General features: G+C 50.5%; 1 protein-coding gene across 2 annotated transcripts in view; it reads left to right on the top strand.

The window, feature by feature from the left end:
• The first annotated feature begins 4,242 nt into the window (after positions 1–4,242).
• The window catches only part of LOC133345187 (ETS translocation variant 1-like), a 28,264-nt gene continuing 6,762 nt past the window's right edge, over positions 4,243–25,744 (top strand). Inside the window, exons 1-12 of one of the 2 annotated variants that reach the window (XM_061555730.1) lie at positions 4,243–4,787; positions 6,681–6,739; positions 7,501–7,564; positions 7,699–7,746; positions 10,229–10,282; positions 15,039–15,168; positions 15,457–15,771; positions 16,458–16,780; positions 21,458–21,523; positions 23,057–23,125; positions 24,126–24,304; positions 25,607–25,708. In XM_061555730.1, the coding sequence (XP_061411714.1) occupies positions 6,695–6,739; positions 7,501–7,564; positions 7,699–7,746; positions 10,229–10,282; positions 15,039–15,168; positions 15,457–15,771; positions 16,458–16,780; positions 21,458–21,523; positions 23,057–23,125; positions 24,126–24,304; positions 25,607–25,708 (1,395 nt within the window). In that variant the 5' untranslated portion in view covers positions 4,243–4,787; positions 6,681–6,694. Of the gene's footprint in view, positions 4,788–6,680; positions 6,740–7,500; positions 7,565–7,698; positions 7,747–9,384; positions 9,543–10,228; positions 10,283–15,038; positions 15,169–15,456; positions 15,772–16,457; positions 16,781–21,457; positions 21,524–23,056; positions 23,126–24,125; positions 24,305–25,606; positions 25,709–25,744 lie in introns of those variants that run through there. The other variant, XM_061555731.1, reaches the window with a different exon arrangement.

The raw sequence follows: 25,744 nt of genomic DNA, 5'->3' as shown, positions 1-25,744 counted from the left end.
CAAGAAATCCTTGGTCTTGGGTTGCTTAAAAGTGCAGCAACCACAAAATTCATGCTCTCATGATTATCATCATCGTCGAGGTGGTACATTGACACAGAGCCTGTGTGTGGTGGGCAGCGGTGACGCAGAGGTTCACGCGCTGCGCTATGAACGCGAACATATAATCCATAGTATATTTTGTTCCCGCAAATCTGGCTGTCCGCCTGATGATGCTAGTTGTAATTACTGGCAAAACGTCGTACTCAGTTTGTAAATGTTGTGGATTTGTTCTCCAACACACCGGTGTGCTGTACTAGTAACGAATGTTCTGTTTACGTGACAAACCTTACTAATTGGGTGTGTCAGGTGGTGGCGGGTTTCACGACACATTTATATTTACGTGATCTAACCCAAAGCATCTATATTATGGATGATATTGGTCGCGAAAGCCTACGTGTTAAACTGACGAAAATATAAGTTGATTCCCGGCCGCGGCTAACATTAGTGGCATGTAATATCCAAACCGGTACGTAGAATATTGGTGCTGATGGAATCACCCCACCATGTACTGTGAACGGCCTTAATCGCTGTTCGATAACAGTGATTACCCCCAACAGACGACGTTATCATCGGTAAACCGTCAGGCCGCACTCATTCTCGGAACAAGTGTTGTTAATAAGTAGCTATTAAGGCCGGAATGGTACACAAATGATGTGGCCAGCAGCACACCGGGTCGCGTTTGTCTCACACACCACACACCGGCGTGTCATCTGTATGAAATGGAACCTTTTATTATTGCCAGAAAGGGTAGAACCTATCCTTATTTTTTCATACTTTGATACCGGCAAAAAAGGTTCCCATTTTTTAGCTGTTCACCACGAGCTATAAGCGGTCCGATAGTGCATTGTCTTTGGACTGTTCGCCTTTTGGCGTTCCCTGGTCTGACACTGATGAGACCAGGCCCTATCAGTTTCAAAGACAATGCATATATTATCAGAGCATGTGTTTTGCATTTTCACCACAAGTACGTGTGGTTAATGCGAACTTGATTTCTTGAAAAAGGTTGTATTTGGTGTTTGAACATCTTTACACCTGAATGTAACCTGTATGTATGTTAAACTTCTTTCGCACTGTATGGAGTCAGCCGTGCTAATCGAAGGTCTCGACCTAAGCGATGTCCAGGAAAAGTTCGGATACCACTTAATGCACGTGTCACCAGTGGCTGGTAACCGAACCCAGGCTACGAAGAGCATACATTCCAACCCTAGCTATATAAGCAATCCTATGACAACCTGTTTGTGCGATGTGGTGGTCTCTGATTGGTCACCCATCCAAGCACTGTCCACGTTCAACTCTGCTTAGCTTCCGAAATGCGTGTCATGATCTGGCGCATTCCGCGCGATTCGCTCATTATGTGCCGTACAGTGATGCAAGACCGCGACTCTTCAAATTGATCGAAGTGGCCAAACTGGCTCCAATGTGTGGCTGGTCTGGTTCGGTTCTGGGGTAATGGGGCAGTGCAAAGAGCCGTACCAAATACAATGGGTTATGAATATCCGAACCCGAGAAATGAAACGTAACATTTGGAATCATGATAATGAAACGTGACATGACACATCGAGAATACCTCTCTCTCGACATGGTTGTGGCTATTAGTCACCTGCATACCACCGACCCGTGAAGCCGTGATACGATATACCCTGCTTAGGGGTATTGCCAGCGTTCGTGGTAGCCAGTGGTCAAAGGTCCATTCTGGTAATGTGTCTTGTGAAAGGCCGGCACCTATGCATTGTCAGTCTGTGGACTCGAGTATTGACCTGCAGTTTACCGATTCGATTGTAATTGAATAAGGGCTTCGAAGGGCTATTTAATTCAAGGCCGGCATCGTGGGTGAACGCCTCTCGTCGCTGGACGGGTCACGTGAACGCTATGGCAGAACATAAACGGGTGGACGATTCATCGATAACAATTATAATCGATCATTTTGTGGTCAATTACTCGGGGCCCCTTTAACAGTGACAGCCGCCTCCACAAGCGCCTGATGCCGATGACGTCATCAAGCCATACCCCTCACCTCCCGTCCAGCGGCGCACGTGGGAACAGAGGTGACACATGTTGTCCGATTCATTGAGTAATCGATAGAGTAAATCGTTTACTTTAGTAAATGGATATCCCATTAGCACGAATGGCTACATACGGTGCGAAATAAGTTCAACATAATACATAGATTATAACCAACGGTATATGAATAGCATATTCGTCTTTCCGTCTACTTTATTATTGTCGTGGAAGAAATACCTTTTTACGTGGATAGTATTATACGTAGAAGACACATTGCTTTGACTCCTGATATATCACGTGTTCTTTGTGATTTATATTTCCCACAGCGAGGCTAATGATTACATTGTTTAAAGGTCTCATTCTAGTTCTCTTATCCGTTCTAGAGTTCCAGGCAGTGTATATACTCCGCCAGTGATGCGCGTCACCCACACTTGAAACGCGAGGTTCCTTCACCTGGGGTGCACTGTTAAGTACACAACTACTTTGTTTCATTAAACCGATGTACATATAAACATTGTTTTTTGTATTACAATTGAGAACTAAAGGCGTGCAAGGCTGCAGTAAATGTGATAAGAACCACTGCTCTAAAAGATTAACAGCGTAGCGGCGAACACGCGTGGAGCGACAACATCGATTACGTCGCATTAGAATGGAAGTGTTAAACATCACGAAACGGGCAATGGCAGAGCGCGATGTGTCAGAACAGTTTTACTTCCATTTGCGCTGTCGGCAACGCGCGCGAGCATCCCGTGTGGAGGGCTGAACCATTTGGAGGAAAGATCTAACTTCGCGTTTTTTTTTTTTGTTAAACAGATATTGCGATTTGATTTACGATAAAAAAAAGTCAAGCTTCAGTTCAATATTCACTGTGTAATAGATTTAAAACATGTGATGGAGCTCACTTGATACAGTAAATTTAGCTGTGACGGTCCCACCTGATGACGGAGACTTGTGTTGCCTCCGAAACGTCGTGATTCATAATTTTATTTCTATTATTATTTATAATATTTTATTATTTATTTTTACCTACGTGACTTTGCCGAAAAAACCTAAGAGTATGAATCCTTGCAGTCACGAAAGCTTCAAATCTAGAATGTGATGGAGCATTACCACATGATACCATCAAAATATGAACTGTTATATATATTCTAATGCAAGGATGAAAACTTAAAAGACATTAATTGCTTACAACATGGCTTTATTAAAATGTGTCAATTTAAATAGAACACTCACACATAGAGCAATTGTTAAATTTCGATTTAAAGCTTTCGTGACTACAGGGATTCATATTCTTGGTTCTTTCGGTAAAGTCACGTAGAATGGAAATAATAAAATAATAAAAATAAAACATAATAAAATAATTCTCACGACGTTTCGGCCACAAAGCAAGCAGCCGTCCTCAGACGCTGTCTTTCTGACAGACCTGTTCTTCACCTGAGGACGGCTGCTTGCGTTGTGGCCGAAACGTCGTGAGAATTATTTTATTATGTTTTATTTTTTTTATTTTATTATTTCAATTCTACGTGACTTTACCGAAAGAACCAAGAAGAACAATTGTTAAGTTAAATAAATAAAGTTATAATAAACCATAAAACAATTCCAATAAGAAAGTAATAGGACTTTTCAAATCGCAGGATTGCGATTTGCTAATCGCATTGTTTCAAATTGCGATTTCCATTTGAAATCCATTCATCGTTCAGCCCGACCGGCCATGTGTGTTGCCTTCAGCCGCCGCTTGAGGCGCTACCAAACAAAGCACACAGACACACGCAACACAATGGCTTTGGTGAACGGTGGCGATTCGCGGCCGGGCGATTAACTCGGCCAGCGTGATGCGCACCCTCCCCCCTATCCCCCTCCCCCCTATCCCCCTCCCCCCTATCCCCTTATCCCCCTCCCCCCTATTTGTTTTTTTTATGAATGAACCCCTCGCGCCGTCAATCACCCGCAGCGGCTGCGGCGAAGTGACGCTCCGCCTCTTCCTCTCCCCTTCGCCCCCCCCTCTCACGCCCCACCACCCCCACCCGCTCGCGTCTCGCACGCCCTCCTCTCGGACTCTCTTCCTCCACTCTCACCCTCCCCTCCTCTATCGCTCACTCCAATCAACCTGCCCCTGTCTCCCTTCCCATCTCTGCACGCCCTCCACTCCTCTCCGCCTCTAGACCCCCCCCATCTCCCCTCGATCATCCCCCACTCTACCCCCCCCCTTCTCTCACTTCCACCACCGCCCCCCTCACTCTCTTCTCCTCCCTCTCCTCCCCTCGACTCGCTCCCTTCCTCCCCGCTCGTGAAACCCCGGGCCCAATGAGGCGGTGGTGGGGTGCCGGGAGGGAGCCGCGGGGAGGTGGGAGGCACACAAACACTCGGACATTGCTGTCGCTGCTGCTGCTGTAGCTGCTGCTGTTGCTGTCCCTGATCCGACACCAACGCAGTCACTCAGCCCTTTTTTTATTCGTTCACGGGCGCACACACGCACCGTCTAAATTAGACGCGACAGCGTTTGCCGGCACAGCGGACTGCTGCAGCTGCTGTTGCTGCTGCTGTTAAACAGCATTGGACCTCGATGATACCGACGGAAAATAATTAACTACCGACGCAGTGACAGCAGAACAAGAAGTGTGGAGAAGACAGCGGTGTTTGTTGATGGTGCTACTACAATTGAAGCAGATGCTCTGGGCCCACGTGATCGCGAGCGGACACGGCGCTGGGTGGCTCCGTGTGATTTGAGACAAAGACGCGAACGAGAGGTGAGCGAGCGAGGGATTTGTCTTTATGCCTTGCCTGTCCCATGTCCCACCACGCTCCGGCGATGGGACGGTCCCACACATGGACACACCGACACGTGGATTATATTATAGATCGACGCGGATAGTCGCACGGACGGGGCAGGACGGACGGACGGCATGGATAAACACGTGGACGAACGCACGCGCGCACACACACACAGACATTTGCGTTTACGCCGTGCGGATACAAGGACAATTGGAACAGACGCATGGATACACGGACGGCACGAATGGAAGGACACGCCGTGCGTGTGGAGGACGCATCAGACGCATGCGAACGGTCGGTCACATGGACACACGGAACGGACAGGCGGACGTGGATAGACACTCGGGGAACACAGATGGGGGTGGGACACACACAAACGCACGGATAACAGGTGGACGACACCGTGACGGGACGGGCCAAGCGGAGCTCAATGGACACACGGAGGGATGAAATTGCCATCCCGGGTGAGACGGCGTCCTCTGGGTGTCACAGGGGCCCGCAAGGGACGCAACTCTCACAATCGCCATTATCCTACCGGCGAATGCTTCGGGGGATGAGTTCGCTCCTTGAGTCGGGTGGTGGAGGGGAGTGACGGAGAAAGGATGCGAGTCGTGAGTGAGTGAGGAACGGGATGTTGTGTTGAGGTTTTTTTTGTTTGGGGGGGGGGGGGCTCCTGGTGGATGCGCGGTGGATGGATGATAACCCCTGCGTGGTGACTGGGCTCGCCGACCAGAGAACACTGCAAGGGTTGGCGCTACATGCTCGGCTTTGGTCTACGCGAGTGGTGTGCGCTGAGTTTAGATGTATTGGACTACATTCGTGAAGGTAGGCTGGGGTTAGGACTAGTCGTGAGGCGTAGGCGAGGTTTAGGACGTCAGTTGTGGTATAGGCCGAGTTTTAAGAATATACAAATATAGAGAAGTATGAGAGTGAGGAGGTCGGGTTCGTTGGCCCGGTGGCATGAAACGATCGGTGGCATTTTCTCTTAATTTGACATCAAGCAGCACCAATCTACAGACCCAAAAGCCATAGGACTTACAACTGAGAGAAGACTGGCCTAAGGACTGGTGGATCTGGGAGGCATGATGGAGGGATATTTTAAGAGGTGGTGTCTAGGCTGGGTTTATAGTTCTCCAATAATTGTTCGTGTGAATTACTTGTACTTGCGACTTTTCGGACATGAAGTTGTGATGAGACGACTTGAGACTAGGGGGTAGTGTTGTGAGCTTCATGGTTTAGGACGAAGGGCGAGTGTCCGGCTGGGTTTGCTTTAGGACTTTATACTACTCGAGGGCGTTTAAGACCAAATACCACCGGGGCTTATGGCTCTCGTAGTGTGGCCTGATGAGGCTGGTAAGTTATCACTTGGTGACCCGCCCATACTGGATATGTGTAAAAAAAAAGGATCTTCATAGCTCATCGGATTCTTCCAGTCTAAATAAAGATTCTGATTCTTGTTGTTGGTGCTAGTCCAGTGCTGGGAGGACTGTATAGCCAGAACCCTAAGCCATAGTTATAGCACAAGTCAGGGTTGTCCGAGCAGTGTGTCGAGGCGAACTCTGCTTTCCCCTCCCCCACACCCACGGGCAGTATTGGAGAGGGTGGGTGGGGGGAGGGTCCTCCTGCAGTTGCTGAAGCTGCTGTAGTTGATGGTGGGATGTGGGGGGGGGTTTGTGAATGGAGCTCAGCCCGCGCCGCCTGATTCCATTCATAAAAACCGAGGCGCACGCACGTACAGATACAGGACCAAAGAAGGCGCTATCCCATAGATTATAAGCGCCGCCGTGACAACTGCATAGTACGTACGTGACACGAGGACGGACCTGTGATTGAGGATGTGTGAGATTTTATTGTTTTCTTGCCGGCAGAACCGACAGCTGTGATGGACGGATTTTACGACCAAGAAGTGCCTTACACGGCCAGTGGCGTAAGTATTATTTACATAGATACGCAGTGTTCACATTCGAATGTGTCATTTGGGGAACGAGCGATTGTGTGCCGTGCACTGGTATACGAGTGGCGTGTGTCTGTGTGTGTGTGTAACAATACGAGTAAATGTTAACCCTCACCTGGAGTCTCTACACATGTTTTCCGGAGGGTCCTGCCTTCCACATCACAATCTTTGGCCAGTTCTGCTTTAGCGAGCGAGAACCTTTTCGTTCGCTGTGCTCGCAATGTTCACATCTTGGCAGTTTTCACATTCAACAGAACCTCGGTCAATAGAATCCGTTTTGACGAGATAAAAAAATCGCCACGAGCGCGCACCCAATTTTGTCGAATCTCGGACGTAAGGCAAATGTTGTGCCCGAGTGTCTCTTCTATGGGTGACCGCCGCCAGGGCTTACCAAGGTGTGGTAGGTTGTGGGGGCTCACGAGGCTAGCCAGGAGATGGCTTTGCCGAGATAGTGCCGCAACATCGCAATGCAGGGGGTGGGGTGTTCTCCGGGTACTTCCGTTTCCTCCCGTGGGGAGCCAAACACTCATGAATGTAAGTGGGCAAAAAAAACATCGCAATGGTGCAAGGACCCGCCTAAAAAAAGTCTGGCTTTGCACGGGTAAACTATTGCCATTATTTTCGTATGTATTTTCATGTGTCCTATGCAATTAAGTTGACGTACAAATGAGATGGTTGTGTTTACGTAACGTTCGCGCTCTGTTGTTTTCTTCGCTGGCGATTTGTTTTTCCAGCCGCCAGATCGCTTGGTCAAGCACGTATTGGAAGGAGCTGTGGGTTTGGCACAGGAGTCTGAAGGTATGGGCTGAAAGATATACGAACACCAGCCTGGCGTCTCACCGGCAACGTCCGTGAGACTTCCCCGTGGCGTTGACGTTCGCAGTGACCGCGCCAAATCGTTGTAAAGTGGCGTGTTTTTGTATTTCTTGCAGAACTTTTCCAAGACCTCCGTCAGCTCCAGGAGGCCTGGCTCGCAGAAGGTGAGGGTTTCAGCCTCGATTCTCTCTCCAAGTTGTGCGCTCGCGGTACCTGCTGCTGCTGTTGTTGTTTCACGGGATAAAACATTTTTAAGTACAGGTTAACACCGTTAATGCATTAACTCTGTCTCTCGACTGTGATGCAGGGGTGGAGTTATAGGGGGGGGGGGATGTTTAAGAACTCTCCTATCGACGATCCACTTGGAACAAAACTTGATAATGTTTTGTTGAGCTCAGGAACTTTTACCCTATTTGGACAAACCGCTTCCTCCGCGGCTGGCGCGAGCACTGCCATTTCAAGAATAGGCACGTGTTTGTACAATGAAAATATATGTGATTTCTTTTTTTACTATTCTCCATTGACTTAAAGTAAATAATAATAATAAACACGATTTCGAACACGTAAATATTCTATGAATCGGACGCATTGTTCGATCGAGAGCTCGGAGGCACGGAGCCAGAACTCTTGCCTGAACAGGTGAGGGCCTTGAGTTGCTTTTTGAAGGCAGGTGGTGATTGGATGCTTTGCGTATGTGCAGTGGGAGAGCGTTTAAGAAGGCATGATCCCGTGTGTCCCGTTTTCGGTTTGAGAAAGGGGAACTCGATGGCTGCTGTTTCTTAGAAACCCAAATTTGTGTACATCTGGTCCCACAATCTCATAATGGTTTGAGCACGCAACTTTGTGTTCAGCATCCACTTGAGCCGCTCGGTCATTAACGGTGACGCGTCGACAATTCCTCCGTGTGGCCTGTATCATTTAATTTGACTTCTCAAAATATTTCATTGTAAAGTTAAGTTTTATGATTTTCCCCCCTCCGTATCACGGTGTTGATTGTTTTGGCCAGACAATGTGCAGTGGAGCTCTACTCTTACGCACACGTCGCTTGTGTCCTCTTCCTTCAAATATTGTGTAAATCTGTTGTTATGATAAACCGGTCCATATAATTTTAGAGGTGTTTAAGAATGATCTTGGTAACCCGCAGATGTATTTCATAAGCCATGCTAGGTCCATTGGAACACACTCCGGTCCACTCATTTAGTATATATTCTCTCTCCACAGTTGGCATTCCAACGAACTTCATACTGTAATCCACTTTCATTCATTTGCCTCATCTACTTCTCAACGAGAACGACTTTTCTGAGTCGAACTTTGTGGTTTCTCGGGTTTTTCCAGAACACCCCCTCAAGCACTCACGGTGTTTACTTGTCACTCCCCGTCATCGTGCCACCATCTTGACGGGCGGCGGATGGCGATGCCCTGACGTATTCATCCAGCAGCAGATTAATAATCACTGACGATGTTGATAATTTCTTCGCGTCGTGAATGGCGATCGCGGCTTCGCGCTCCTATAGGGCTGCACTGCGCATTCATTGGGGGGGGGGGGGGGGGGGGGAGGCGGTGATGGATGGATGGGTGGTGATGTTTGTGGAGGGGGATGTGGGTTGGAGGGGGAGTGGGTGGGGTGAGGTGGGAGTCTGCTCTCCCGCCTGCAAGCCAGCAGGCAGGCAAAGCAGCATGACACCGATCATCATCATCATCGTCGTTGTCATCACCGCCGCACCAGTGCCGTTGCGCGCTTTACTCTCGGGCTGCCGCACCCGCTGCCACTCGCCTCGGCTGACGGCGGGGGGGGGGGGGGCGCACGGGGCGAGGGATGTGGGATAGAGGCTCCGATGCAGTCAATCTACCCGCGCTAGCAGCAGAACCGCGTGGCATTCGCAGCGGGCCGCGGCTGCAGTGCCGCCAGCGGAAGCTACGGCCGCAACGGCAGCGGCCGTGCCCGTGGAGGGTTTTGTCGGTGAGCCTGCGGGGGAAGGGGGGGTGGGTGGCTGCTGCGCGTGCGGGCGTGCCCGTGTGACGGTGCACACTGGCCCGGAGCGTGGCGCCACCGCTCAGCCCCACGCGTCCTGCTGGGAGTTTCGTCTCTGGAGCCGCCCGATTTCGCATTGAGCCGCCTTTCCTGGCGAGCAGCGAATTTATTACGGCCGTGCGTTCCTTCATTATTCATCTATGTTGGGGGCCACTTTGATCATTTTTTGCCACCGTGGCAGTTCTTCCGATGAGGCCGAATTGATCAGTCGCCCTTTCAAAATTAATGCATATTTCATATTTCTTTGCTGACCGAGTGATTATTGCTATTGACTGGATTTGGGTGATTTTTTTTTATTTAAGTGGATTTTTGTTGTTGTTGTGCTCAGGAAGTCCAAGCTTTTTATGGCTCGTCAAGTTAGTTGACCAAAGCACTTTATTTCAAAATCTTCACAATATTCAACACTACGTTTTGTTGTACATGTATATACTTGGAAATGGTAATGCTGATCAAATTGTTGTTGTCATTATATCCTTCGGTGACGGTGTTCACATGTGGCGCATTATATGTTCATTGCAATGTAATGTGTCAGACTTACGCGCCGCTAGCGCTGATGATGTTGTAAGTGCGTTTCCTCTTCCGTTTTTTGACCGTTGGGGTTTTCTCGTTTGCAGCCAAAGTCCCAGATGAGGATGAGCAGTTTGTGCCAGACTTCCAAGCAGAGAACCGTAAGTTTCCAAGATTAGTTTTTTTAACTTGCACCACCTTTTTCCCGTGCCTCTCCCGAAGCTTCTCCTCCCACCTACAAATATTATTCATCCATTTAATTCCATACTTTTTTTGTAAAGTAAAAAAAAAATAGCGGACAGCGCTCGGGCTAAAATCCGCAGATGCTGCGTGTGGGTTATTTTTTTATGCCACGCGAATTCACCTGGCGTACCGTCGCTACGTCAGATTGTTGCTGTGTGCGGTGGCCTTGTATGCGACATCCTTATTGACTTTACTCATTGCTTAGTGCCACCTTAACCCGGCCGTCATGGAGGCTCATCCTCGCACCCCTGCCGTTTTAAGGGCAGTGTTTCTCAACGCCACCTCCACGCGTATTTACACGACTACTAACTGGCAAAGGCGTATGCTGTGCGCTGGCTTGCTCTAATACGAACGTGAACAGAAACGATTTTGGCAATCGTGAAAGCGTGGACCCTGGCGGGATTGGGAAAGGGGTTTGGTCGGGGTCGGGGGATGGAGGGTGCGGTTGAGAAACACTGGGATTCACTTCCCCTTTCCAAATCCGGGGTCGCTGAAGTGTTACAAGGCGGCGACGTGCAACGCTCATTAGTGAAGGAGATGCGCGAGCTACGCCGTGCATTAGTTCGTGGCACACGCCGGCGTGTGTACGATATTGTCGGTTGCCTTGTAAACTTTCTATTTTTTTATGCTATCCTAAGTTCACGCATCAATTCCTACCGCTGCGTCTCCATTCTCTTGGTGCTCGTCGTGTTTAGTGACCACGTGCGAGCAGCGGTGACAATGATGAGGGTTCTTGTCGATCGCCCATTCTCTTGTCCGTGGCACTGTCGCCAATTGATGAGCGCCCAGTCTCTTTGCCCACGCGGCCCCACCGCCGATGCTGCCAGGTAGATGTCTACCTCCTCGGGCAACGCGTGCGCTCGTTGTCACTTTCACGATCGTGCGTTGGTCCAAAAGCGTCCCGAGTCTTTGAAGTGGACGCGCGGTGAGCGTGTGGACCGTACCGTGAAACAAGGCATGTTACGACGATTTAAGACCACCGATTGGGGAGGGGGGGCACGAGAGGCGGGAGGCAGCGGCCGCTCGGTCTCCGGGGGAGAGGCATGTTTTCAGAATGCTTTTTTTTTACAATGTGCTGCTACTCTTCTTTGTCCTTATTCCTCGTTCATCCACCTCGTTTATCCCCCTCCCCCCCCCCCGTCTCTCTCTACTTTTCTTGCCCTTTACTGGTGGCTGGCATCTCCACAGCTCTCTTCTCCGTTGCATCTTCTCCATCTCTCCTCCACCTACACGTGCCCGTTTATTGTGTGTGGATGCATCTATCTCTGAGTGCAGAAGAAAGTCCAAAAGTTCGAGTGTCTCCTTTCTTAAGAGTTGTTAGTGCCTTGCTCATCGCTATTAGCGACCAGTCTGCCAGTGGTGCAAATTCCACATTGTCGTTTGTGTGCCGTTGGATTTCGCTGATTTCGGGGCACATAATGACTCGCCCCCCCCCCCCCGACCCTGAACGGGGTGAGCGCTTCAACAAAATGTCACGATTGCGGGCGTCCAGTTATAATTTTTTTGCCATCTTAATTGCATCATTTCACATTTTCTACCCGTTTTGAGGGGTTCTTGTTCCCTCCGTTCACTTAAACATGAACAGCATTTCATCGTTTTCATAAGATCATCATCACTGGTCTTGGATGTGGAGTGGGAATGGAACTCTGGTAGCCGTGTTCGTAGAGCGGTGCGCTAACCACTGCGCCTCTGCACCCCACATGCACGCGCACGGCATCCCTTTCTCCATCTGGGCTTGGACGGCGGGACAAAATGTGTACGCGGTGCGACGTTTGAAAGAAATCCAGCCGTCAGCGTTGTTGCATACGCGCCGGGGCCACGCATCCCCGGCGCGTTTTTGTGTCGCCACGTGTGTGAGCGAGGCCTGCCTGGGCCGCACCGGCGCTGCTTGTTTTCGGAGGGGGCAGCAGCAGCACCAGGAGGTTTTTGATTGCTGACAGCTTGAGTGGGGAAGAGGAGGACGGGAAGTGAGCTTGCGGGTGGAGGGATTTTTGTGAATGGACTTTGGGCTGCGGAGGCTCGCAGCCTGCCGCGGCACGCTGCGCCCACTTTATGAATGAAGTCTTTTGTGGCAGGGGGGGGGGGGGGTCACGTGTCTGGTTTCAGTCAACCGAAGAAACTGCAGGCTTGGGCTGGAGGTCGTAAAACTATTTTTTTTAAGCGCGTTTCCCCAAAAGGGAATACATTATGGAACATTTCCACAACCAGCCGAGATGGGGAGAGGGAGTATAATTAGTCTGGATAATGTGCGGCAACATTTATTATTTAAACGAAAACAAAAACGTTGCATTCTGTTTTCTTTTTTTGCCCCCTTGGATTGGAAACCATTTCTTTTTTTTCCAACGCGCCGGTCGGTGAACGGGACCAGAGAAGGGGGTGCCCAGGGCTTGTTCAAACATTGCTCGCCAACCGACGTTAGCCGTGGCCCTGGAATCTAACCCTGCTCCACTGGCTTCGTAGCGCAGCCCTATAGCCAATGGCACCCCACCACTACAACCCGTTCGGTAGCATTTTTTATTAAATGGTTACAGACCGGTTGGCGGTGGTGGCAGCAGCTGAAGCAGACGGATCCGATGGCGATGGCAGCGCTGGGGCTTGAAGAATGCCCAACAGAGAGGAGAGAGAGAGAAGGTTGCGTTTGAAGCTCCAGCTTTCAGTCGCTGCTGCCCCGTAAAGGTCAAGCCCGCCGTGTTGACGCTGCGGTTACGGGGGTCTGTAAACATCCTGCGCGTCATCGCCCGCCGGCTAAGATCGGAGATACGGAGAGCCTGCGTCTCCATTTATGGAACTCGTGCTGCTGATGTCCTCCTGGCACAGCCGCATCATCCGTCCATGCCGTGTGACCTTGAAGGGTTTTTTTTCTTCTTTTCTAAGAGATGACATTGATTAGCGGCACTGTACTATTGACATACTTTGCCGTCGTGTTCAATGTGGTGCACGTGATGTTTGCGCCGTTTGCTGCGGCCGCTGATGCTGCTGCCGGTCGTTCTTTGTTGCCATGCCGGTAGGCGCGGTGTGGTGCGGTGCTCCGAGTTGAAAAACCTTGCGAAATAAAAACAAAAAAACATGGCCACGGTTTTGAGAGACTGTGAGACGCGGACAAAAACATTATCTTTGGCATTTTCACGTTTTTTTAAGTCGGCCAGGATCAATGGCTTCGTTATAAATGTTCCGTTATAAATAACACAAATCGGGTAGCAGAAGGTTGCGTTTAACAGCATCATAATGGCGCTCGCAAAGGCTCTCAGATAAAAGCGCTGTCTGGTGGTGTTGTCACGACTACGTCTCCCTAAATGCCATGGCCAAATGAGTGCCATTCCTGACATCGAGTAGCAAAGAACCCACAAACTTTAATGTAATCTCCACAGTGGGGTGGGGGGGGGAGAAAAAATAATTGCTGAACTGGAGACACTTCAGATAGGCCTCAACGCATCGTGTACGCAACAGATAATGGATTGCGCACGCAACAGATAATGGCATGCATTCGCCTTTTGCCAGACCTGGCCACGGTTAAGGGCTTCTGCTCCTGTCCCGCGAGTCTGCACAGAGCAGCAGGACCCCGTTGTACGGCCTAACGAGCGTTATTAGAGCGCAGATTAGAGGAAAGCTAACGAGGCAATGAGTAATGGTGCAGAATGCCTACAGCCATGGCCCCTCGCCAAATTGCCATACTACTTCTCCGTTAATCGCACCCCAGTTCGTTTTGTTTTACGGGGGAGGGTGGAAGGGGGGGGCACGGATTAATAACACTGGCTGGCAAACATCTGTTCCGTGCACCGCCACGACACGCCACACAGAGACAGCGATTGACGCCGATGATGCAAAATTAAACACGGGCCCCTGCCAAGTAACCGGAGCACGAGTGGGCACAAGCGAGCATGACCAGGCGGCGCGGTCGCTGGGTGCGTGTGCGCGGCATTGTGTGCCACACCGCGCAGAATGTTTACGCAGTTGGCTCATCCGCGCAGGTGGCTAGCCACCAGCGATTTGTCTCTACGTCAGTCGGCAGGCGCGCACCTCCCCTTTCCGTGCGAGGGAGCTGCGACGGCAGCCACGGTGTCGGCACAGAGCGTCCGTTCATGCGTGAGGAGAGTTGTTGTTGTTGTTGTAAGTCTGGAAATTAGTGCCGTCAAATGGGTTTCATTGGGTTTTTTTTATCTAAATGAATGTTTCTCACTGAGCGATTGTTTTGATACCTGTGGAAAAGTCGATCGTTGATCGCTCATGCACCGAATAATTTCTTGCAAGCCACACAAACGCCGTGGCATATTTTTTTGAGCTTGAAACTGCTCGTTGTCAAGCGGTGCAGTTTTATGGATTTATTTTGAGAGAATACAAACGTAGCAATGACTGAGTGACAAATGTAAAACGACTCAATTACATGTTGCTACGCCGGCTTGTCTTTGCAATATTGTTTTGTCATTACATCCAGAGAAATATAGTTTTAAAAAAATTGAGCATTTTTTTGTTTCTACCAAAAAATAAAATAAAATTTTCTTCACGGCGGATAAAAAAAATCAACAGAGTAAGGCAAACCGAGATTCCTCACGATTGTGGGGGGTTCCCCACCACTCCCCGCCACTCCCGCGCCCCCCCCCACACCATTTGCGCTGTACCTGTTTGCCAGTGGCGCCTTCCCTGAGTGGCATTCGCATGACCCTCTCTCCCCGCCAGTGGCGTTCCACGCGCCGTTCGTGAAGGTGAAGAAGGAGGCTCCCAGCCAGTGCCTGGGGCCGGCGTCCGCCTGCAGCCAGGGGCCACCGCCGCGCCTCGCGTATCCCTCGGCTCACCTCGCCAGTCCAAAGTGAGGAGCGTCCTGTCGCACCGTGTACCCCATTGCACCTCCTCCGATTAGCACGGTTGGCTACATACGGTGCGGAAGAAGTTCAACCTACATACATCGCACCGCCACTGCATTCACACCTGCTCCGTCCGGGTCAAGAATCCCGAAAATATTGATTTATTTCAGCACCCAGCATACAACGTACAGCGTATCTCTCGCCACGGCTGTTGCTATTAGTAACGTGCTACCTCCTCCAAACTCGCTCCCCTTTCAAATCACCCCCCCCCCCCACGTGTCCACCGCGATTAGCGCCTACATGCAGAATGGCGGTGCCGAAGGCTTGAAGCTCAGGGGGACCCCGACGCCGGCCTGCACGCCCGCACTGTCTCCCCTGCAGCCGCCGCCGGCAACAGTCGCGGCGGCCCCGGGGCCGGTGGCGCTAGCGGCCGTGTCGGGGCCCCCGTCCCGGCCCCCTGGGCTGGCGGGGGCGGCGCCGTCTCCGTCGCCCACGCGCTCCAAGCCCGGTGCATCCTTCTCATCCTCGTCGGTGCCATCACAGGGCTACAGCAACGTGGCGGCGACGCTGCCCAACCCGGCCGAGAGCGCCTTCTACCAGGACGGCCGGTGAGCCACACCCGCACCAAGGGGCAGAGGGCAGAGAGTGGGGGTCAGGGGTCGTGAGTGGATGTTGGTTGCAGGGCGCAGTCGCGGCGCGGATAGGACGAGGGTCTCCCGTGGCGAATCGTTGAACTTGGGGTTAGAGTGTCGTCGAGGAATTGACGCTGGAATATTCGCCGATGAGAAATGCATCACTTCGCTCACGATACGTGTGGCCAATTGAGCATGTGAGAATGTATTATATACGATTTTTGCAATACGATACGCAAATGAGTTGTTGATATTACGTTCAGACTAATGGAGACCAGTTCTGTACAAAAGGAGACGGAGAAAAACCAGAAAAAAAACAAAGGAGACGGGGAAAATCGATGACAATAATAGTTTTTTTTCATAACTGTAATCATGACAATCGAATCGCTGGAGTGGTGAATCATGATTTACGGGGAGGACCGTGCTTGTTCACGGCTCAACGTGTTCACGTGTTCCAATGGCCAGCAGGTTCCACGCGTAATTTACGCATCGACACCTGTCGATAGTGAGGAGCATGATAATGCAGATGGGTAACAGAATATCATTACCCGAGCATCTGTTGAAAATAAGTTAAATAATTAAATCCGCATATTTCATGCCTCGGTGTTGATTTCCACCTCCCCCTCTCTGACCCACTACCCCCCCCCCCCCCGACCTCCAAGGCTGCAACGACAGCTGTCGGATCCATGCCCTCCATTCCCGCTGCACGTGGCACGCTCCGGCTGCCCGCAGTTCCACCGCCAGGCGTCGGAGCCACTCTCGGCGGGCCCCTTTCCCCCACAGGGGCCGCCAGGCGGCCTCAAGCAGGAGTACGTGGGGCCGCAGGGATACCCCGGGGAGGAGCTGTACCCCGGGCCCCCCCGCCAGCACCCCCATGGCCACACGCACCACACGCTAGGGGGGGGACCGCCCCCCCCTTTCCAACCACAACCACCTCCTCCCGTCTCCATCAAGCAGGAGAGGAACGAGTGCCCCTACCAGATGGGTGAGCGAGCGTGTGCCTTATTAGCAGCTGCTTCGCTAATGAGATCGCGGGTGTTTAACAACATCTCCGTAATTGGCTGCGAGCGTCGTGGAGGAGGTGGGCTACTGCTGTGCAACCAGTTTGGTTTGACCGTTTGTCCGTGCCTGCGTGCGTGCATCGCACGTGCTTAGAACAGCTTTTCCGTTGATGGCTGCCGTTATAATTTTTGTTGTTGTTACTTGTATTCGTGAAGGTAATGCATATGAAAGTGGTTTTGTGACTTGGTCCTTAACAAGGCGGAAATAGACACTTTCATTGGTGAAGAGTTTGCAATAATAGGGTGTTTCCCCTTTTTTCTGGCAACAAAACTGGAACCTTTTTACAAGGATTCATGTCTGCATTAACCACAATACTTGCAGTCAAAATGCAAACAAAAAACACACTTGTTTGCATTTTGACTGCAAGTATTGTGGTTAATGCAGACATGAGTCCTTGTAACAAGGTTTCAGTTTTGTTGCCAGAAAAATGGGGAAAAACCCTATTATTATATTTTAGTACTGGCAAAGGAGGTCTAATGATGCAGAGTTTGCAGTTAAAAGCGCCTCACTTGGCCGGTGGAAATTAACGTCGCTAAAGCCCCCTACTTTGCAGACTTCAGACATTACACGATTTGCCGAGTCCCTATTCATGACTTGGTCGTGCGCATTTAAGCCATGTTCACAAGCAATCCTAACCCTCGGCGTGTGGATCTTCCGTTTTATTCCTCTAGATTTTGCGTTGAGAGTATTCGGCTGCTATAAGTGTCCACGTCATAAACCGCTATTTAAGCGATAATTTGTGGCCAGGGTCGCTTCTGAAAAAAGAGCTATCTAGCTCGATGGGCCTTACGTGGTAAAATAAAAAATAGTAATAGATTGTGTGATAGTGAACGCGTGGCAACGGCTTCTGAGTACCACGCCCAAGCAACTCGGGCACCCTCCCCACGGGTCTGTAGCACACCAGGGGACGTCTGTGATTGCGACGAGTGGCCACATCACGGCGGGTAGATTTTTCAATCGAAATCAAATATAAATGTCCAGAATAACAAGCGTCGAACCACACGTTTAAGAATTGGTCGCTTGCTGCTTATGCAAACGTCCCACGAATGTTTGTGCTCTTGGAGCGAGCAAAACTGCATTGACGACAGGAATGGTGAGAAAACGATACGAACGAGAGGGTGAAAACAAACCACATTGATAACAGAAAATCGCTGCTCGCATCAAGATGCAACCCCCCACTCCGCCCGTGTCGTGCTGGGGAGAGCAGAGCATCGAATGTCTGCATCGTCAAGCACAGTTGCAGTGCAGAACTTTACTCGGTGGGTTACAAATCTCTGGGTCCACTCTCCACCGATCCCACCCCCCCGCAGCTTCCCTTACCCCCCCCCCTCGGCCCCTCCCCTCAGCCGTCCACACCTCATTTGATCGGCGGGCGGGCGTTGGCTGGTTTGGCGGCTCGCGGAATGGCGAGCGGCCGGATGGGTTTGACCGCTGCGCTGATTTCTCTGGCATCGTTAATGCTCCCCCCACCCAATATTTGGTCAATTCTATTGGTTGAGATGCATCTTGCTCACGAGTGCATGAAACGGCGCAGTGCTTAGCTGATGGGATATCGGATTCCCCCGGCAAAACCGCTCAAATGTCCTAAAAGGGCCTCTTATTGATCCGCCTTGTCTCGCTGAATAAAAAAAGTATCCGGCGAAGGGAGTGGTGGGGGGGGGGCGCCTTGCCGTCAAGCTCGTTAGCTTCAAAGCGAGGAGGTGCGCCAGTGGCACTAGGCGAAAGAAGCTCGTAATGACTGTACTCCCACTTACGAGCGGTTGGCGCAACGTTAGCGATCACCGATTTCCAAACAATTTGCAGTCGCTTGCGTGGAAATGGCGGATAGAGGGGGGCGATGTGTGTTATCTGGCCTCGTGAAGCTCATTTAAAAATCGTGCCATTTTTTAAAATCTAACCTAAGGTGGGGGGGGGGGGGGCAGCTGTTTTGGAGAAAGAAAAAAAACGTGGTTTCAGCGTTCGCTTGGCAGAGCAGCCCAAGACGTGGGAATCTGTTCCCGAGCAAGGCAGCGGCACCGAGTGCATTTCTATTCATGTGTTAAGCTTATTCCATCTGATGTTCGGAACATTTCTAAATGCAAGCAACTTGTTAATAATGGAGAGCTCCACGTCCCTCTGTGCACACTTCTCTCTGCAGGCTGCCTACCTGGAAAATCAACTTCGTGGATGACCGCTGTCGTTTGATATCATGACACTTTCTGCCGAGTTTCTATGCGTCCATTAGCCCTGTCTGGATATCGGTCAATAATGCGGCATGGGGTGTGCGTGAGGGGCGCCATGACTCTCCTAAAGACGATCCGCCACTGGGATATTATCAAAAAAACTATAGTTTTAAGGTATTGCTATTCGGGACTCGGCCAATCAAAAACCGACCAAATTGATAAAACGGTTTGCCAAAACTTGGGACGAATGCCACAGAAAAAAATGCGCTATTTTCAAACGTGTTTTTTTCCCAAATATCCTAAATTTTTGTTGATTCTAAATGTAGAAGGGGAAAAAACTGGAGGACCAAGAGAGAGTCCCACGTGACCCCGGGGAGAACGCTCAAACTCAAAAATATACAGGTGTCAGGGTCGGGATCGAATCGGTGCGAGTACCCACAATTTTTACCCCCCCCCCCCCCCCCTGCATGTGACCTGCCCATCGACCTGCTACGCCGTAACCATTTCTGTTGCTGCTGGGTGGACAGAGGCGGAGGGATTTGAGAAACTTGCACCGTCGTTCTAACTGCCGCTTCGGGATATCAAAATGGCGACATCTCGATTGCAAGTCCAGACACCGTGGCAGCATCGTGTGCCGATTATTCGAACACAGCAACACGTGTTTTTTCATCAGTTAGCACCATCATTATCAGCCACTCCAGGTGAGGGGAGTTAACATCACGCCACCACGGCGCCCAAAACACGTGCAAGCAACTCGTCGATTTAACAAAAATCGATCCTCGCGCTCGCGGCGGTGCGCACATAGAATTGCTCGTTGGCGACTTTGTGCAAACGAATCGCGCAACGGGGGTGACGGATGGCAGACGGTCGAGAACAATGACGGAGTCAGATGGGTGTGGTTCTCTTGTTCCTTTCGCCTGTTATTTTGTTCCTTGTCTTTTTCATACCGCCCTGCCCCCCCCCTATTCCCTCTGCCTTGGTTAAAGAAATTAACCCTCGGCCCCTCCCCAGCCAAAGGCTACGTTAACCCTCCTCCCCCACCCTTCTGCCACTACTTGAAAAACGGGAGCCATCGTAATGATGTGTCGCACCGTTGGCGACACGCTCGACTCCTCCAATTCCAGTCGTTGCATCTGCCTTTGTGGACGACTCGGGACTGTCAAGAGTGACCTTCACGATGGTTCTGCGTTATTCTTCCTGCGCGAAAACGAACATGGGGACACTGCATCGTGTCCGTTGGCGACCCTGGGCACTTCCACGTTTTTATAGTGGAGGGGGGCCGGCTTCATCCACAGAACAACAGCTGTTGACTTCCTACAAATTAGTGCTCATTTTATTTTTGTATTATTAAGCCGCGCCCTCCCCAACCCCTCTCCTCCATGGATTTGAACTCGGCGATCTCCGGATCATGAGATAAGCGTTGTGTCGCAGCTAAGCCGTGTAACGTCACCAGCGCGCATCATCGATTTGCCTGTGATTTTCTTGATGTCCTCATGCTGGGCAGCGTGCCCGCTCCTCTGTGACGTTTATCGCTGCTGCGTTTATTATAACGACGACTGGATCCAACTTCAGTTTACAGCGTGTGTGTGTATATATATATAGGACGACTCGGCCTCAAATGAGTACCTGGTGTGATGTGTAAACATCGCCACTAGGGAGACAAAGGCGGCTGGGCTTAGTGCTGGCCACCTACCCCCTCGTGTGCCATGCCGGCCTCATCGTGCTCGCTAATCGCACTTGTCCCACCAGTCTATTAAGGCTATATGGAGATCTTTGTCTTTGCATATCGAAAGACAAAGGACAGAGACAAACGTCCCCCCTGTAACCAGAGGGACTGTTGAGGTAAGTGCTGTTAGCCCCGGCCGCCTCTGCCTGCCCAACACTCATGTGTACATGCCGCAACAGCTTCACGTTTAAGCTGAGTCGACCCAGAGCGTAGCACGCTAACCACCGCCTTGCCGCTGCCCGCATGTTTGTACATGTTTACGCGTACAGACTTGCAGACACATGATGTATGTATGTTGAACTTCTTTCGCACGATACGTAGCCATTCGTTCTAATCGGAGGTGCGGCGGAAGGACAACAAACTGAACGCAAAAAGCAGTTCTAAAGAAATTAGTTTTCAATCTAAATTAGTTTTCAATCTAGATTAGTTTAAAGGTGCCGAGCTTCAGCGGCTTCTTAATATCGGAAGAAAGAGCATTCCAGATGGCCACAGAAGCGCATCTAAATGCGCGCGATGCGGTGACCGTCTTTGTTCGATGGTCAGGCAAAAGTGGCTGCTGCGAGGATGACGACGGGAGTTCGCGTGATGGTTTATGCTCCTTGACGAGATCGCCAAGGTATTGTGGTTCATTCGTGGCACGTACTTTGCGTTTAATGATTGCGACCTCGTATAATGATGTCTGTTCTCCCTGGCACCCCTTCCAATTGCACAGACATGCCCAGCTGCCCACCGATGTACATGGGCGGGGACGGCTTCACCACCTCCAAACACAGCGAAGGTCGGTCGGCGGCACTGAGCTGCTGCTCACCCCTTCCCCTGTAAACCACCCCCAACCCCTGCCCCCCACCCACAGCTCCTTGGCTTCCAATTCACGATAGTTGCTGCCTTTGCTAATCTCCGTTGGCACCGATGATTGCGGCGACGGGCATCAAGATTTGCACCCGTGCCCACAATGGGAAGTGGCAATAATAAATTGCTAATTAAAGCGTTGGCCTACCATACATTCGGCAATAACGCTGCCTTAAATGTATATCACCGGTGACATTTTTGGCAATGATGCCTTGTTCACAGCAACACAGGTAGGAGTGTTACCAGTGGCAGCTGCCTCTGACGTTTTTTTTATTGTGACGGTACCATTGCGTGTTGTTCAGCACAATGCCCGACGTTTCGCTGCCCGTGCCGGCAGGCGTCTTCGCCTTGCCGAGTAATGTGCGGTCCAACCCAGCATGACCGCCGAAGGCTGCGCCGGGCTACGCCTCTGATGATCGCCGCACTGGCGTAGGGTGGCGTAGGTGGCAGCTCTTGCTTGAAAAAAGACTCGCGCCCTCGTCGCCGTGGCTCTTGAGTCATCGTTCTAAACGAATGACTCGCTGGCGTCAGTGAGTCGGCAGGTTATTTTTAGAGCTTTACATCGTCGTATTAAATGTGCAGAACCCTCGCCGCGTGTTTGACCGCCGGATTGGGTGACCAGAAAAGCGGTGCCTCGAACCCCCCCCCCCCTCCGCGGTCCCCCACTCTAGTGCGGTTGTTGACACTTGGGAATAAAGTGCTTTTGCTTCGGTGCGGTGGCGGCGGATAGCGGTGTCTTGTGCGACAACTCCGGCCGTCGGCGGCGGCGCATCCGAGGCTCGCTCGTAACACGGCTAATTGGAATCGGTGATCGTTGGGGCGCCCCCCACTCCCCGCTCGAGCAATTCTCAAGTCATCCAGTGTGCTCGTAATTGTTGTTTGTGTAGAGGAGGAGTGTGTGTGTGCTACACTAACGTGGGGAGCGGTAGTTTAGCGGTTAGTGCACTGCGCTACAAACCTGGCGACCCGGGGTTCGATTCCCGCTCATGGCCAACACCAGTGATGATTATCTGAACCGGTCCTGGGCCTCCCATAGGTCGCCTCAGCCTCAAAAGAGTACCTGGTGTGTAAAAATCGTCACTGGGGAGACAAAGGCGGTCGGGCGTGGTGCTGGCCACCTGCCTCGTGTACCGATCCGGCCTTCATAGGTGCTACTTGCTAACAGCACTGGCCCCAACAGTATGTTAAGGCTATACGGGGGATCTTTGTCTTTAGATTTGAAGTTTTCGTGACTGCAAGGATCCATACTTTTTGGTTCTTTCGGTAAAGTCACATAGGTAAAAATTTAAATAATAAAAATAAGATAAAAAATTTAAATGAAAATAACTAAATTTAGTTATTTTTATTTTCACCTACGTGACTTTACCGAAAGAACCAAAGAGTGTCTTTGTTTTGTGCTCACCGGTGACGCGTCTAACCCTGTCTCCTCCACTTACTGTTGTGTGTGTGTGTCTGCGTGCAGCGTTCGTGTACGAGAAGGAAGGGAGGTCATACTACGACGATGCCTGTGTCGTACCAGACCGGTTTGATGGTGCGTCCGTTGCATCGTATTTCGTGTTTTTAATTCTAGATTTGCTTTCAAAATGCACAGTGGAAACAGATTCAAGTACACAGGACGACCACCACTCACGAGCTGTGCTGGCTTTCACATGCGAAATACCCACAATGTGCTCGGCATACAAAAACAAAGGTCCCCGATTGTAACCTACGTAGACTCCTGGGGCAGATGTATTTTTTTGCCGTTATGTGTTGTGGCATTACCTCTCCGCGTGCGTGCATGCGTGTCTACGTAGATTCTTAAAGCGCGGGGGATATTTATTATTGTGGTTTTGGGGTTGTGCTGCATGTTGTTTTGGCACGATCTCCAACGCTTTTCTCCACGGGCTGGGCGCTTGTTCATGAACTCGATCGAAGAAGCTCCCAGCGAAATGTCAGAAGTCGTGCCGAACAACAAGAGCAATGCAACACAACCGGGAAAACGCATCCGGGGGAGCCGTACGGCACAAACGCGAGGACCTGCGCTGTCGTGTCAGTCCACAGGGGCCCAAACCAAATAGTTCACTTAGTATTACCTGCGATGGCAAAGCTTAAGTCATACCAACTTCTTTGAATTATGAAAATACTTTTTATTGAACAATTAAGCAAGCAAATTATCCACATTAATTAGCCACATACACAAACTGGTGTCACTCAATCATTTGGCACCTCTAGAGTTACCGAATTTGGGTACCAAATTCTGCACGGGCCCATGGACTCCAGAAGTAGAACATTCTTCTTCTCACATGTACTTACTTGGCCTGGCCAGGCAACCCACCATCATCGTCATAGGCAGTGTTCAGAGCTCTCAGTCCTCCTTGCAATCTGGTCAGAGGGCAGTCCTTCACATTCTGTGCGGGTCATGGAAAGACGCAGCATGTAGATGTTTTGATGTGCACGCTGGCGTTAAGGGCTCCAGCCTCAAGGGCTCTGGCCTATAGGGCTGTGGCCTAAAACGCGCCAGTCTAAATCTTGCTGGTGCTGTGGCGTGTCAGGTGGGGACGTGAAGCCCGAGGTATGTGGGTTCCGCGAGAGCCTGCCGCCCGTGTACCCGCGCCGTGGCTCGCTGCAACTCTGGCAGTTCCTGGTGGCGCTGCTGGAGGACCCGGCACATGCTGGCACCATCGTGTGGACTGGGCGCGGCATGGAGTTCAAGCTGCTCGACCCGGAGGAGGTAACTGCTACTAGCGATGTCACGGGTTTTTTCACTTCAGCCGTGTCTGTCTGGGAAATAGATACACACCCGGATCTATTTCCCAGACAGATCACGGTGCACACACAATGCACTATCCACTACGCTACCGCTCCACCTCGTAAAAAAAAAAATTCTATCCTCTTAAACGTCTCTTTCATTTGCAAGATCTATTGTCTACCGCTTTCCATATATATACATATTTTATATTTTCATATATCTATTACGAGTAACTAGTATTGCTCCTTCAAAATATTTTAAAAAATGCATCTTATCAATATATTTTTATAGAATACATTTCAATAGCAACAATTGCATCTCCAAATTCTGCAGAATATATAATGCACGCACTTTTCGTACAGATGTGCGGGAACCCGCAGAACTGGCACCAATAATTTCCCAAGCCCTGTGGGCCCTATGTTGGGTTGTTTGGCAAACCCCACAGTTGGAGCCTTGATTGTGGCTTTGTGAAGCTGAATTTTCTTACAGCACCACGAGTGCAAAGGGGGCTTCCGCTGTCCTGGCTGCTGGCTGAATTGGTTTTGTTTCGCATCCAGCAAGACTGACAGTAAAACATTGACCACAAAATTGGCTAATTCTCATTGTGCTCTTGACCATAAATCAGATTAAATACAAAATATTTTACCTCTGCCCCCACAACTATACCCGTAACAATTTCTGATCCCAGTTATGAGCGGATTGGCGGTAACATTTTGCCAATGCCTTCCACTGGGTGTTACCACAGTCTCCGAGACAAGCGTGGGTAAATTCCGGCCCCTAGACTCAAGTCGGTTAAAAAAAAAATAATCCACCACAGAACCACTGACTTCCTTTCAGGAGTATTTTATTAATTTATTCCCAGCAACACTTGCTCGTGTTAAGAATGTATGTAACCATAAACAACTGAAACATTCACTGTAATTACGAGCCATTTCAATAAGCTCTTTATTTCTTCAGATGGTGCCATATTTCAATTAGCGGTCCCCGATGTGAATTGTTTTGTTCTTCTCGTCAACTTTGCCGCTTTCTCTTTTGGCCCGCGCACGCACGCACACACAAGCTTTATCGGCCTCCCGCGCAGCTCGTGCGTGGTGAAGTTCGTTGTTGCGTGCTTAATTTTTCCGAACGAATTTGTTTTCCGACGAAGGGGCGGTCGGAGTATTGACAAAGAATCGATAAAAGCAAGGAGATATTTAGTAAACGGAGCAAAATTTTTCCAGATGTTAGTATCTCCCCTTGAATGCTTGGTGGCCAGTTAAATAAACACGGCTTTATTCTGCACAGGTCGCTCGGCTGTGGGGCATCCAGAAGAATCGGCCAGCCATGAACTACGACAAGCTGAGCCGTTCCCTGCGGTACTACTATGAGAAGGGCATCATGCAGAAGGTACGTGGAAGCACAGGCGACACGCGTCCTCATCAA

Source organism: Lethenteron reissneri, chromosome 21, assembly GCF_015708825.2.
Source record: "Lethenteron reissneri isolate LAM-NWPU_2019-01 chromosome 21, ASM1570882v1, whole genome shotgun sequence".
In the NCBI taxonomy this organism is placed as follows: Eukaryota; Metazoa; Chordata; class Hyperoartia; order Petromyzontiformes; family Petromyzontidae; genus Lethenteron; species Lethenteron reissneri.
The sequence above is the reverse complement of the archived record's forward strand: the minus strand, read 5'-3'. Positions and strand labels throughout refer to the sequence as shown.